At 50.0% G+C, this 15,128-nt stretch overlaps 1 protein-coding gene across 2 annotated transcripts in view; it reads right to left on the reverse strand.

Moving 5' to 3' along the window:
• Positions 1–1,892: 1,892 nt before the first annotated feature.
• The window catches only part of ZBTB7B (zinc finger and BTB domain containing 7B), a 26,819-nt gene continuing 13,583 nt past the window's right edge, over positions 1,893–15,128 (reverse strand). For both annotated transcript variants that reach the window (XM_083374506.1, XM_083374505.1), the window contains exons 2-3: positions 3,083–4,079; positions 1,893–2,555 (exon numbers count right to left, since the gene is read on the reverse strand). In XM_083374506.1, coding sequence (XP_083230632.1) covers positions 2,096–2,555; positions 3,083–4,071 — 1,449 coding nt within the window. In that variant the 5' untranslated portion in view covers positions 4,072–4,079 and the 3' untranslated portion in view covers positions 1,893–2,095. The remainder of the gene's footprint in view (positions 2,556–3,082; positions 4,080–15,128) is intronic.

A 15,128-nucleotide genomic window follows, 5' to 3' on the forward strand; every position in this document is an offset into this window, starting at 1 on the left:
ATCATTGCAGAAAACAATCAGGAACCGCCTTTTTTTTCTTTCTCTTTCTCTCTCTCTTTTCTTTCTTGGTTTCAAGTAGCTAATTCAAGTTTAAACACAAAGGCACTTTCAAAGCTAAGGGAAATCGAGTTATTTCCTCTCTTCCTGGAAGCGGGGCGGGGGGGGGGGGGAGAGATTGGGATTGAAGAGGAAGGGAAACGGGGGAGGGGTGTGTTAAAATATATTATCTCTCTTAAATACAGATTAACTCTCAGCAAATACTTCCGGAGGGCGGGAGCTCCCTGCAGGTTTTCACACACAGACACAGACACACACACACAATTTCATCTCTATCTCCAGGAAAATGCAAACCCTTGTGCAAAAAAAAAAAAAAAAAAGTGAAAATTTTCCTCTTGTAAAGGCCTATCTTAGTGCAATCAAGTCAGGGATGCAAGGAAAGAGGTTGCCCAGAAAAGTCATAAGGGGTCATTCCTTTTTTCAAAATAAAAATAAAAATATTTGTTTTGTGCAAACTGCCTGTGGGGTACCTTTGGTTGAGGAAGTGGGGGGGGGGAGTGAGGCTTCGGCAATGGAGGAGATGGGAGCCTTCTCCCCCCCTCCCACATTTATGTGCTAATCGTTTTGCAACAAGCTGGGGGGGCCAGTGTGTGTTTTTTGGGGGGAGTTTTCAGCTTTATTGCAGCCCCCCCTTTCATTGCTGGGAGGGGTCAAAGCTATAAAGGATCTGAGCCAGCGTGCAGAGCGCAGCCTACTGCACTGTGCAAGACAAGCCACCAGGGGGCAGCCGAGCTCAGGCCAGGAGATTTCAAAAAAGAAAGCAGTGCAGAGATTGGTCCAAATCTGGACCAACTGAATCTATTTGAATTTCCCCCGATGGAATTTCAAAAAAAAAAAAAAGTGGACTCAAGTCCACACGCCGACTGGACGCAGCAGGCTTGGCCCAAAGGATACAGGTAGTCCTTGACTTATGACGACACAGTGCAGCCCAAAATTTCTGGGGCTAAGCAAGACAGATGTTCAGGGAGGCTTGCCCCCATTTTATGACCTCGCTTGTTGAGCGAATGGCAGCCGTTGCTAAGTTAGCAACAGACTCGTCTTCCCCACTGATTTCACTTGTCAGAAAGTCGCATAAGGCGATCACGTGACACACACACAGACACACACCCCGGACACTGCAATGGTCCTTAATACGGACCAGTTGCTGAGTATCCAAGTGTTGAATCACGTGATGGTGCGACGGTTGCCAAGTGTGAAAAAGTCACTCTTTTCAATGCTGTTGTAACTTCGGAGGTCACTAAACGGAACGCCTGTTAAGTCAAGGACTAACTGTAATATGTCCGTGGGGAAAACAAGGGACGCCACGCCTATCTCCCCTGTGGCAGCAAGTCTGGGGATGATGGGGCCGAGAGCAGGAGGCCAGCTTTGCAGAGAACTTTGGAATGATCTGGTGGGGTAAAAAGGCATTATCTTGTTTTTAACCTCCTGAAATGGGGGGGGGAACCCCCAAAATGCAGCAACTAAGCTCTGACGTGTCATCCAAATGGATGCCAGCCTCTCTGAGCAAGAGAATTTGTTTCGAATTGAATTTCTGCACTTGGGACAGGAAAGGGAATCAGCCTTGTCCCGTCTCTCCCTTCCTGATCCTAAAAAAAGGATCTGAACAATATCCTTAACAGAGAAGGGAAAGAAGAAATCGCGCCCCCCGCCTGCATTCTCACTCTTTTCTCCTTCCTAATGTGAAGCAATGTCCCCCAAAACAGCCCCTCCCTGCCCTTTTGCTTTTCATTGGCCGGGGAAGCAAAACTCAACCGTACTTCCTTCCCTGCAAAATATATGCTTATTTTAGACACCCTGAGCAAACGGGCACCAATTGGTTCTTGGTGCCCTCCGACACCCCCCCTCCCCCAATCCACTTGACCCCACTCTCCTTGGCTTTATAGGCTGCTTAAGGCACGGAATTGGAGAGTGGGGAAGTGGGTCCTAGTGCATTTTGTCTCCGCGACAATGTCCGGGAATAGCATATCATCTCGCCACTGACGGTCTGGCTGAGCGGATGAAAAGAAATAGTGCACAAACGAGTTCTGCAGTGAGGAAGTTATGCCGTTTGGACAGCTGCCGGGGGCCCCTCCTTCTGCGGCCCCTCTTCAGCTCCTTCTTCCTCTTCCTCCTCTTCCTCCTTGGGGGCAGGCGACCTCACGGCTGCCCCAGCAGGCCAGTAGTTGTGTAGTTCCTCCCTGCGCCCGTTGGCCAAGCCAAGTTGAGCGGTGGACAAGGCGATTCCCGTGGGTACCAGGGAGTCGGCCTCCGGATCGGGACCTCTGCGCCGGCGCCTGGTGCGGACTTCCAGACAGTTCTGGCCTTTCAGGTGACGCTGGAGGTGGTCGTCCTTGGCGAAGGCTTTGTGGCAAAGGCAGCACTCGTAGGGACGGGCGCCCGTGTGCAAATGGAGGTGGTTTTTCAGATCGTAGCTGTGGAGGAAGCGAGCGGTGCAGTGGGGACAGGAATAGGGACGCTCGCCAGTGTGTTTGCGCATGTGGATCTTGAGTTTGTCGTTCCTGGGGAAAGAAGAGATGGGGGTTTAAATTCAGGGGGCTTTCACACTTAAAGTCTTTAGGATGATGGAAAGGAAGCCAAGAAGATGGAGTGAGCAAGAGGGAACTAATTTTTGAGATGCAGTTACAGGGCGACCTCGAGTTACGACCACAATTGAGCCTAAACTTTCTGTTGCTAAGTGAAACATTTGTTAAGTCAGTCTTTCCCTATTTCATAACCTTTCTTGTCTCCCTCTCCTTCCTTTCTCCTTTCCTCCCTCTTTTCTTCCTCCCACCCTTTTTCTCTCTCTCCTTCCTTCATCCTTTCCTTCCCTTCCCCTTCATTCTTCCCTCCCTCCCTTCCTCTATCTCCTTCCTCCTTCCCTTCCCTTCCCTTCCTTTCCTTTCCTCTCTCCATCCCTCCCTCCTTCCTGCCCAAATTATACACTCTTGGTCTGTCTGAAACCAATACTTGATACCCAGCCTCTCAATATTGGAATTAATTTGGGGATTTGGGGAAACGTTAGCTCTGAGGCAAGGTCAACCCTTACCGAGTAAAACGGACGCCGCACACCTCACAGGCGAACGGCTTCTCCCCGGTGTGGGTCCGCATGTGGCGAGGTAGCTTCCCTGCCCCATGGATGATCTTGTGACAGACCGGACACTCCTGAGGCATCTGGGAGCGCCGTTTGCGTACCAACTTGTCTGGGGGGTCGAGACCGACGGACAGACCTTCCTGGTTTAATCGACGCATGTAGGAAAGAATCTCCTGGTCCGTGGGCTCGTCATCCGAACCCAGGTCTTCTAGAGAGAGGCCGGGAACGTACGGGAAGGGGAAGGTACGAGAGGGGGGCATGACCTCTTCCTCCTCCTCGCGGGGGTGGCCCAACGCTGGGGCAGGTGAGGCCTGGCTGGGCGGACTGGGGCGCTCCTGAGTCTCTGTCGATGCCGGAGACAAGGAAGGAGAAATCTCTGTGGTGTGGTTGTTTAGTCGCGAGCCTTTGGCTTGCAGGAACTTGCGTGTTTTTTTACTACGGCGAGGAGCTGGGCAGGCGGGGGGCTCGGCCAGGTCACCTTCCATGTTGGGCAGCGTGCCGAAAGCTTCCAGGTATCGCCGGGCACGCTCCCGAGCGGCGTCATCCGGCACGGGAGCCTCCAAGCCATTTCCCTGCAGGATCTCCACGCAAGCCGCGATGACGCACGGGATCTCCAGGATGCGTGCGGCGCGCAACACCTCGCAAAGGCTGCCCGTGCTGATGGTCAGGGTGGCGGTGTAGGCGAAGTCCAGCAGGGCCCCCAAGGCGTCTGCACCCACAAAATCAAGCTCGCACACAGCCATGCAGGGGCCGGCGAAAAGCCTTTGGAAGTAGCGGCTGCAGGCGGCCAACACGGCCCGGTGACTCTGGTACTCGGAGCCCTGGGCTCGGAGAGTAACGTCGCACAGCATCCCTCGGCGACGCTGCTCGTTCAGACGACCCAGGAGTTCGCTGCTGTGCTCCGGGAAAGGTATGCCAATCAGGTCATCTTCAGGGCTACCCATTGCCTCACCTGCAAGGGGGGAAAAGAGTCAGCGATATCAGTGGGGCGGTTCAGAGCGGACAAGTTGCTGGACTAGGAATAACAGAAGAAGAGAGCTGGAAGGGGCCTTGGAGGTCTTCTAGTCCAACCCCCAGCTCAGGCAGGAAACCCTAGACCATTTCAGACATGTCTGTCCAATCTCTCCTTAAAAAATAAAGGAAAGAAGGAAGGAGAAAAGAATAGCAGAACAACAGAGCTTTAAGGGACCTTGGAGGTCTTCTAGTCCAACCCCTGCTCAGGCAGGAAGCTGAACCACAGATATTTGGGCTCTATTCTGCTTGTGTGTCAAGGACTTTGTATACTTTCAGACGGGCAAGATTCTGTCGATGTAGCTTTACTCAATGTAATAGGATTCGTTTCTGTTCTCTGGCTGGGCTGACGGTGAATGAGGACATGTTCCCAGTCCCGCCGTCAACAAGAGGAAGGCAAGCAACGGAGGATGTGCTTACGGAGGGAGTCTGCATCTCCACGCAGGAGGAAGAGGTTGCACTGGAGGTTACACGGCGCAGATCAAGTCCTTCGATAACCACCTGAAGAAGAGATTTCCTAGGAAAGATAAATTTGGTCCCGCCTGACACCGGGTGTCTCTGGCGGAGGCAAGCAGCTTTGAACCTTCGCTGGGTGATGGAGGCAGAGACGTAGGAGGCTCGTTGTGACACACCAGATGTAGTCCCCCCTCTTCCTCTTGAATTGGCTGGGGAAGATGGGAGGGGGAGTCCTCGGCAGGATCCCCTTTGCCCAGATGTACGGGATCTGACCTACTAGGCTGAGCATCGATAGGAGAACAATCGGGGGGGATGGTGCCATTCAGGAGAGCCAAAACGGGGTTGCTCAGCATGATTTAAGATGGGTGGACTTCTACTCCCAGAATCCCCCAGCCAGCCTGCTTTAAGAGGGGTGGACTTCAATTCCCATTCAACTCACAGCTGACCATGAAAATCCTATTAAAATAGCCGCAGACCATTAAATGTGTGTCCTATCGGAATTAGCATTGGCTCATTGCTTAGGCCAAGATTCAGCTGGATCCCCCCAGCAGATTCTGCACAGGTGAAACCTGTGTTGAGAATCCACTTTGTTTCCTCCCTCCCTCCCTCCCTCCCTCCCTCCCTCCCTCCCTTCCTTCCTTCCTTCCTTCCTTCCTTCCTTCCCTCCATCTCGAGGTCTTCCAAAGCCGTAAAGCTGGCATTTCGCCCTCCTCCACTCTCCAATCGTTCCAGATCTGAACTCTTTATTACATTATAAAACAGATAACAAATAGGAAAAGGCCGGCGCAGAGAGAGAGAGAAAGCCCAGCCACCGCCATTGATCGATCCCGCACGCCCCCTCTCGCCCTTCGCCCATGCTCAGAGGCGCTGTTTGCGCCGCAAGCAAACCCTTCTGGCTTGGGGAAAAGATGGACTTTTCCCCCCAGGCTGGCTGCCTCACCTTCTTCCTCTCCCTTGCCCCAGATCGTTCAGGTGTCCTGGGCAAGGATGCAGAGAGAGAGGTGGGGCCGGGTTCTGGGGGGCAGACGGGAAGGGAGGCAGGGAGGGAGGAGGAGAAACTCGTGGCATGCCCCTTCTCGCCCGGGGGAGCGAGTCGGTCTGGGCGGTGGCCACTCCCTGGCAACTTGGGTGCCCGCCAGGAGGGCTGTTTGCCTTTGCCAGGGCAGGGGGAAGAAGGGGGCGGGTGGGTAGGTGGGGGCAGGAATGGGCTTTGACAGGGCTGCCTCTCCCCTCTCTGCCAAGCAGGCTCGACCGGCTGGGCAAGGGGTGGGCAGGCTGGGTTGAAAAACTGCCGGGCGTGGTGGGGAAGCGAGGGCATTCTGACCGAAGGTTTAGGTGTGGCGCCTAGCAGGGTTAACACCCCCAGCTATGCCAGCTCAGCCCGCAGCCCTTGCTGGGCACGGAACCAAAGGGGAAACTTCCCCCCCCCCTCATCCCTGCCCCACAAGTCTTCTCAGACTTTGAGACTAGCTGCATGGCAGCCCGGAAAATGTGTCCCACTCTTTTCCCACCGTTGGCGCCCGCCCTGGAAGCCTGGGGCATTGCGTGCCCGTCCTTGGCTTCCCCTGAGTTTAATCCCGTGAGATTGTGGGCTCTCTTTTTGCACAAGGCGTTCTGTTCGGAACCTGACGCAGACTGCAAGCTGGCACGAACTCACGCACGAACTCACGCCGGGCTCAGCCCAGGGTGCAAATAAAATAAGATGGAAATGCCAGGTTGAACCACCTTTGCTGTAAGGCTGGGTTTCTCCGCTGCCGCCCACCCCCTCCCCTCCCCTCCATCTCCCCAGGTCCCACAGCTTCTCCCTGTGGAATGGCTGCCTGGTTTTGGTTAGGTTGGGCTTGGCCTTTGGAATTCCTGCCTGGAGTTTTGCAAAGGAAAAGAGGCATCAATCAAAGGTCCTTTTGGAGTGTGTCAAGGGAGTGGGGCTTTGCCTACCAGGAACTAAAAATCCTGACCCAATTCTCGCCCAAGCTTAGCAACAAAAATGGGCAAAAGGGGACGAGCCATGAGGCACCTCCAAACATGTTTTGGGGTGTCCAAAAAAAGAACTGTCCACGAAATCAAAGTTGGTTTCATTCTTTCCCTCCCCCCAAAAAAAGTCTTTTCCTGGTGAACATCTGCCTGTTGGCACAAGAGCAACAGGCCAGGCCAGACCTGGCCTTAATTTTGCAATAAATCCATATCTGGCTTGAATTGTTTCCGGGAATTGCATGGAATCTGGCATCGGTTTCAGACTCCTGAAACAAACCAGCATTGTTAAAGCACAGGTAGATCTTGACTTACAATAGTTTGTTTAGGGACCGTTTGGAAAAAAAAAAAGGGGGGGGACTTGTGACCGTTTTTCACACTTATGACCGTTGTAGCATCCCCATGGTCATGTGATCAAAATTCGGACCCTGGGAAACTGGCATGTACTTACGATGGTTGCAGTGTCCGAGGGTCACGTGATCCCCTTTTGCGACCACCCATGGGGAAGCCAGATTTGCTTAATGACTGGGTCACTAACTTAACAACTGTGGCAATAAAGGCCGTAAAAATGGGGCAAAATTCATTCAACGACCGTCTCAGTTAGCAACAGAAATTTTGGGCTGTATTGTGGTCGTAAGGCGAGGACTAGCCCTGGTTTAAAAAAAAAAAAAAACTTCTGCAAGGCTGTTGGGAAGGCTGAGTGCTCAGGGTGGCAGAGACACAGATTGTTAGTCCTCACAACTGTTCATTTAGTGACCAGATTTATAACAGCAATGCAAAAAAAGATGATTTACAACAGGTCCTCGCAGTTACAACCGTCATAGCATCCCTGTGGTCCACGTGATCAGAAATCGAGCACTTGGCAACTGGCGTGGACATATGACAGTTGCAGCGCCCTGGGGTCCCGTGATCCCCGCTTGCCCCCTCCCCAGCCGGCTTCCAATGGGCAAATTCCGTAGGGAAAGCTGGATTCGTTTAGCAATCCTCGTCAGAGGATTATTAAACTGCGGCGATTTGCTTAACCACCAGGGCACAAAAGGTCGTAAAACAGGGTGCATCTCACTGAACAACTTCACTACTTTTCAGTTTGGTTTTTTTTTTTTAAGGCTAAAAAAACCCCATGTGCCATTTCTTGCTGGCAAGATGAAAACACTCTGCACGTGCCCAGGGGAAACTCTAGTCCTGTTTGTGATACCGGAATCAAGAGATTTGGGGAAAGAATCTGAGCTACGGTTTCAAATGGGAACGATGGTGTCTTTTTTTCTCTCCTGCAATTCGGCCGAAATAAACCCATACGAACACGAAACCTACATCGGATCAAAGTTTGCTTCCATTCCCGCGCCTGTCTCAAAATCCCTCTTGATCCACGGCAGGAAAAAAAAAAATCCAGGAATCGAAAAAGTTTGAAAAAGGGGAAGAAGAACTTCCGTGCAAAGGAAGAGTGAAATATTTTAGGGCTAAAAAGAAAAATAACCAACCAACCAACCAGCGTTTTTCTGAATATCTTTCAGGTAGCTGAACCCCAAACTGGGTTTAGTTTAATCGCCAGGCTAAACCACCTTGACGAAAACAGCCAAGGAGGAATCTTAGATTGAATGGAGGGTAGCAAAGAGGAAATCTCCAAAGGCAGCTCTAGCAATTTCCAAAACAGATTTATTTCCCTCCCACTTGTCCTTTCAACCTGGGTTCGAGCATCTTTTCCTGTTTTCTGCAAAAGTTTTCAAGATGGCAACAAACAGGCTGCAAAAAGGGCCGCCAAGAATTGTGGGTGTGCTACTCCGTGTGTCTCACACCCTGACCGAAGACCCCAATATGGCCAGCATCCAATCAAGAATGGCTGGAAGGTGACCAGTTCAGAAGCCACTCTTAAAAGCTTGCTAAGCAGGCGGCCTCCTCAATGAGGTCTAGTGGCATGCCTCGCCGACGGCCAATCAAATCTAGGAAAGACGTCGGCGTGAAACGGGAGCTCGCTCACAACCGAGACCAGCGTGTCCTGGTGGGAAGATGCAAAGCCTTGGTTCTCCAGAGCATGCGCCGATGGCTTTCCCCCCCCCCCTATCCCTCTCTCCCTAAAATCCAGCCCCTGGGAGCCACAGAGGGTGTGGGGGAGAGATTTGAAATTTAAAAAGGGTGGGTGGAAAGACGGATGCGGGGATGGGAGGTGGGTTTTTTTTTTCCACCCGGGGGAGATGCTGTGAGATGATAAGGCCCCAAAAAAAAATCTGAAAAAGAGGAGCCGAGAAACGCGACATGAGACATTTACAGGAAATCTAAATAAATGGGGACTTTCTACATTCTGATTTGTCACCCAGAGTCGCACCTCTGAAATTTCCCCTGCTTTCCTCCCATTGAGGGTCCCTTCTGAGTCTCTCCGGGCATCGGAAGCACAGCGCTGCATCATGGTTTGGGGAATCCCTGAAGGAAACCTCCAAAGCCAGCCTTTCCAGGGGCCTGTTCTGCAAATGAGGGAGGGAGTCGCACCAGGGTCTCTATCGCCCCCAACCCTGTGGCCATCTTCGGACCCACACCTGAAGCCCGACAGGTTTACCCCTCCCTAAAAGATTTAAGAGGAAAAAAAGCCTATTTCTAAGGAAGGCAGTTGGCCATAAAGCCATTTTTGGGTGGCCGGGAGTTCAAGAGATCCACTTGGGGAGAAGAGGGGAACCCTTAGCCAGAGAAAGACAATTTTGCAACTTTTGCTGGAATCCGTTGAGCTGCAGGCGGCTGGGCCTGTTCCCCAAGCTTCTAGTCCTCAAGAGACCTCCAGACCCTATAACCCAGCACGTAGGTTTTGCAAACTGGGCGTTTTGGGGTGTCTCTGCAAACGCAGGAAGAGCCGAACGTTTTGTTCCAGCACAAATTTGGCACGGAGGATTGACGCAGAGGCCCCGCCAAGTTAATTAGGGGGGGGGGGGACAAAAAAATTCCTGGGAAACTGAATTGAGCCTCCAGCCACCAGCAGAGCTGGCGTGGCGAGGCTACCTCGTTACCAAACCTTGGAGGTGAATTCTTCAGATTTGGTTTTCTACTTCTAAACCCCTGCAAAGGAACTCGGCGTATTAGCCTACCTCGCCCGGCTGGAGGAAAGGAGATAAATGCCTATCCAGAACCTGTGGATTGCAACAAAGATTGTTGCAAAGATTATGCAACGTTTTACAAAGGTTTTGCAAGGTTTTGCAAAACCCCAATCCCAGGCTGAATCCCGAAGACCTGGCGTATCACCACTTTCCCCTCTTCGGATCTCAACTTAACCATTTGAATTTTGAATTTTGGGCCGACGTTGCAAGTTGCAACCGCGCGGATGGGGGCGAAGGCAGGAACTCACAGCTTTGTGCTCCGCTGTGCTAGCACAATGCCATCCATGTCTCTCAGGAAGTGTGATGCGTTCTCACTAGTTTTTTTGTGCCTTCGGCCCGACATTCTGCCAGATCTCATGAAGGACGGTCCGTTTTACCACCTTGCCCACCTAACTCGACTTAAGAAGCCTAAAGATTGGATTTCTCTAGGTTTGGAAGTTGTAAACGAGACACGGAAACGTTCTTATAATTTCTGGAATTGGATGAGATGGGTTCCTTTTTAGGCAGAAGTGCGGGGGGGGGGGGGAGAAGGAGAAATTGACTTATATCTTTTTATCACACGCTATTCCTGATCAAAATGATTTTGCCTCTTTTGATCAACGCACTTTTCAAGGAAAGTTAGATGGAGAGATTGTGATTGTGCATTAATCAGGGATTTTAACGATGCAGCGATTTGTGGGCGAGAGGCAGTTTGATGTAAGGGTTAAGGCATCAAGCTAGAAACCAAAAGACTTGAGTTCTAATCCCATTTGAGGCACAAAACCAGCGTGGGCCAGTCCTAAGAATGGCAAATCTGAAAAAACCTTGCCAAGGAAACTGTAAAGCTGTCTCCAGGAATCAAGACACGATTTAACAGAAGGAAACAAAAACTGTTGGCCCTAGCCAGAGTTGCTAAATTCACAGCCTCAAATCAGGGTTTAGACATGGCGATGGCAGCTTTCGAAAGCACACACAACAGAACCATAAGCCCAATCCAGGATTCGAATTTACTATTCCCCAGGAAATGAAACGCTGGTGTTCAGGGTCAAAAACTGGATAGAAATTAAGTCAATTTCACTTGGCAAATAGGTCAATTTCACCTTGTAAATACGTCGATTTCACCTGGCAAAGACATTATTTTCACTCTGCAGATGCGTCAATTTCACATTGGAGATTTTTTTTAACAAACAAACAACAAAGATGTTTCTTCCTCCTGCACCGGCGTGCATGCCTATGTGAATCTCTCTTTGCACACGGCAAGATTCTTTTGGAACACAATATTAACGCCTTCTAAACCAAATTGGTATTTCTCCTGCCCTACTGTCAATTCCAATACTCCTTTGAATGTCAAAGTTGGTATTCGGGAAAGGAGATGGATTGAGTTCAAAGATTTTGCCCCTCCGCAAATCCTTACAGTTGGATGCCCAATGAAAACAAGGGGAGTTCTTGCTGGGAATGCTACCCATCTGGCATCAAAGTGGGGCACAGGGCACCGAGAGAAAGAGAGAGAGATGGTATCACCTGGGCATTAGCGTGCCAAACTGGAACGGGGTGTGCTTCTCCTTCACCGCCCAATAATCCCTCTGTTGCAAGGCCCCTGGGGGGAAAAGGGGGCACCACAGTGCCAGGCAAGACGTGGTTGGGAAAACAGCATGCCCAAACCGGTTTAGGAGAACATGCAGTTTTTCCTTGGGGTAAGAAGGACCCTCAGAAAAAGAAAAAAAAATATTTTTTGGGAAAGAGACAAAGGTCTGGTAGAAATTGCACAGCTATTCTGGCTGAGATTTGCCAGTTTGATTGGAGGTGGGGTGGGTGGGGAGCAGGAGGAGAAGAAATCTTGCAAAATTAATTTCCGAACTCACTGGGGTGGGAAGATGCCAACCCATGGGAGCAGAAAGCCCATTTTTGAGTCATGCAGCTAGTCCTCGGCGTCTTAGGATGGCCAAGATTTTTTTCCCCCACCCCAAACTTTTCGGATCCATGGAAATTTTTGAGCTTGTCGATCAGAAGGTCGGCAGTTTGGCGGGTCGAATCCCGAGCGCCGTGTAACAGAGCGCCTGTTACTCGTCCCAGCTTCTGCCAACCTAGCAGTTCGAAAGCACATAAAAATGCAAGTAGAAAAATAGGGACCTCTACGGTGGGAAGGTAACGGCGTTCCGTGCGCCTTTGGCGTCTAGTCATGCCGGCCACATGACCACGGAGACGTCCTGGGACAAGCGCTGGCTCTTCGGCTCTGAAACTGAGATGAGCACCGGCCCCTAGAGTCGGAAACGACTAGCACGCATGTGCGGGGGAACCTTTACCTTTCACCTTATAACACAAGGTGTTACCGTATTACCTTATCACAAGGTGGGTTGGGGGAGTCTTTTTAGCTTCCAAATGATAAAAGGTAAAGGTAAAGGTTCCCCCGCACATGCGTGCTAGTCGTTTCCGACTCTAGGGGCCGGTGCTCATCTCCGTTTCAAAGCCGAAGAGCCAGCGCTTGTCCGAGGACGTCTCCGTGGTCATGTGGCCGGCATGACTAGACGCCAAAGGCGCACGGAACGCTGTTACCTTCCCACCGTAGTGGTCCCTGTTTATCTACTTGCATTTTTTACGTGCTTTCGAACTGCTAGGTTGGCAGAAGCTGGGACGAGTAACAGGCGCTCACTCTGTTACACGGCACTCGGGATTCGACCCGCCAAACTGCCGACCTTCTGATCGACAAGCTCAGCATCCTAACCCACTGAGCCACCGCGTCCCTTTCCAAATGATAGAGATGCTTTTTTCTTGTGGGGGTGGGGGGAAAAACCTTGCTCCCATGTCAATCTCCAGAGCTGGTTGCTGAGGTTTTATCTGGGCAAGATTAAGGGTGGGGAGAAATTAGGGCATTTGGACGCTGGAGCAAAACAACCAATGGCGGGCACCCACACATTAGCCTGGCAAGTTTCCTCTCTAACTGCCAACTGAGTCAGCCTTGCTAGATGCTAGCTTGTTTTTCAATCATCCTACGAGGGTTTTTCACGGTAAAGGCCAGAGTTGCCAGCTTCAACTCTGTTTCAGCCAAAAGATATTTCACCCCTCTGTCAAGTACTCTTTTAAATAATAGGGGGGCTTATTTATCCAATTGGAACCGAGGTCCGGTTGAAGTGGGTTTTAACTCTCTCCACTCATCCCCGTTTCAGTGAGAAACCCCCCCCCCAAAAAAGTCCATCCAGTTGGGATGAAGGGGGAGTTTAAAATATCAACATTTAGTGGAAAGAAAGAAAGAAAGAAAGAAAGAAAGAAAGAAAGAAAGAAAGAAAGAAAGAAAGAAAGAAAGAAAAAGAAAGAAAGAAAGAAAGAAAGAAAGAAAGAAAGAAAGAAAGAAAGAAAGAAAGAAAGAAAGAAAGAAAGAAAGAAAGAAAATAAATCAGGAACTTGCTTTTGTACTGCCACTAAACTGTCTAAATATCAACTGCTCCATGAAAGAACAGAAATTCAGAAGGCCTTGGCTGTGATTTTTGCAGTCACTGAATTTTTCAAGGCAGGTGTCAAAAAATATACACGATTTCTGTCTTCACAAGAATGAAGTTGAGAGCCATCGCACCAGGCAGCCATTAAAAATAAAAAGTAAAGTGACTTTTTTTCCTTCAATCACGTCTGATTTTCGGAGACTGTCTAGAGTCTAGGCAAACTTCAATTTTCTTGGCTAGTTTTTTTTTCCTCCCCCAGAAACGGTTTGCTATTGCTTCCTTCCCAGGGCTGAGAGAAAGGGACTGGCACACAATTATCAGCTTTATGCCTACAGCAGGATTAGAATTCAGGATCTCCCGCTTTCTACCCTGAAACCTTTGCCAATGAGAGACTAGAGGGCTACAATTTCCACAGCAGCAACTCTTCCAGAGAGGCAAACGATTACCGTCTCGTACAGATAGTCCTCGCCTTACAACAATTCGTTTAGTGACCGAAGTTACAGCAGCAGTGAAAAGCAAGACTCAGGACCGTTTTTCACACTTAAACCACTGCAACCTCCCCGCCCATCACGCGATCAAAGTTCAGAGGCTTGTCAACTGACTTGTACTTATGAAGGCTGAAGCATCCCGGGGTCACGTGATCCCCTTTTGCGACATTTTGAGAAGCAAAGTCAAGGGGGGAAGCCAGATTTGCTTAAGCAACCGCGTTGCTCACTTAACAGACGCATGGTTCGCTTAATGACCGCGGAATGAAAGGTCGTAAAAACGAGGCTGAATTCACTTCACAGCAGTCTCGTTTAGGCTCCATCGTGGTCACAAACACACGTTCTCTTCCTGCGGCTTTTGACGGCTGCAGTCTGGAGGACTCTCCCACGGATTGCATACAGGCCAATTGAGAGATTACAACGCCCAGCAGCCCCAGCCAGTCGGCCTTCTAATGCTATCATCTTCGGTTTACCAAGAGTGGCTCAACAGCCTCTCTCAAGTCGCTTTGAAGCCCCAGGAAAAATACATTTGCACATCTCGACTTTTAAGGAGAGCAGAAGTGGACCTTAGAAAAATGAGGTTAACTGTTTTGAAACTCCCTCTAACTCTGTCTCTCTCAACCGTGGCCCTTTTAAGAAGAGTGGACTTCAACTCCCAGAATTCCTCTTAAAAGGGCCAAGGTTGAGAAACCCTCTTTCAAGCTTTGATCTCTTTCATCAATTATCATTACCCTCTCAAAAATTGCTTTCCTAGTCATCAGAAGCATAAAACTAAGTTTGGTTTTGCAAAGTTCCCGATTCTCTTCGACACTCGGAATGCTTGCTAGCACTGCGTGGCGTTCCCTCCTGGTTGCGTTCAGACAACCCTGTTAACCTGGTTAGTAAAGGCACCCATTGCTTCTGGTCGAAAGCTACAGAGCCCAGAATAAGCACAGGCCATCCCAGAAAACCAACTTCCGGCAGAAGGCTGTACCACCGATTAACTCAGCAGACAACACGCACAGGCTGTTCTGCAAACAAACCAGGATGAATGAACCGAGGTTAATAAATTATACCACCCAGGCTAGGTCTTGACCTGGTCTTATGAAACATGCTGGGTCAAGCTAAGCTTTAAGTTAATCATTTGAGTTTGTTTGTTTGTTTTTCATACAGGATGAAAAATAAATAACTGAAGATTACGCCTTTCAGATTCAGCATTATTCTGGATTTTACCCTCTGCCCCTTTTGAAAGAAAGCAAGAAAATGCTAAAACGAAAAAAAGGAGCAATGAAGCGGAAACAATTATGATTAAAAGAAAAAATGATGCCACAATCGATTCTCTGACGTTTGAAAGGGGGAGAAAAACAACACATACCGACCTTCGGATGCTTTCCTTCCTAAAACGCTGAGGACTAGAAGGATGGTGGACGTTTTAAAACTCAAATCTTGGAAAACCAGGCCTTGCCGGCCTTTGGTTTGAATTTCACTGGGCCGACCCGCAACCTCTAAAAAAAAATCATTTTTTCTTCCTTTCCCTTTCCTTTCGTGCTGCGCCAAGATCATGCGAGATCGCTGTCGGCAGATCCCTAAGACTTGATCTCCCAGAAGG

The sequence above is a fragment of the Vipera ursinii genome (genome assembly GCF_947247035.1).
Source record: "Vipera ursinii genome assembly, chromosome: 15".
Classification (NCBI taxonomy): domain Eukaryota; kingdom Metazoa; phylum Chordata; class Lepidosauria; order Squamata; family Viperidae; genus Vipera; species Vipera ursinii.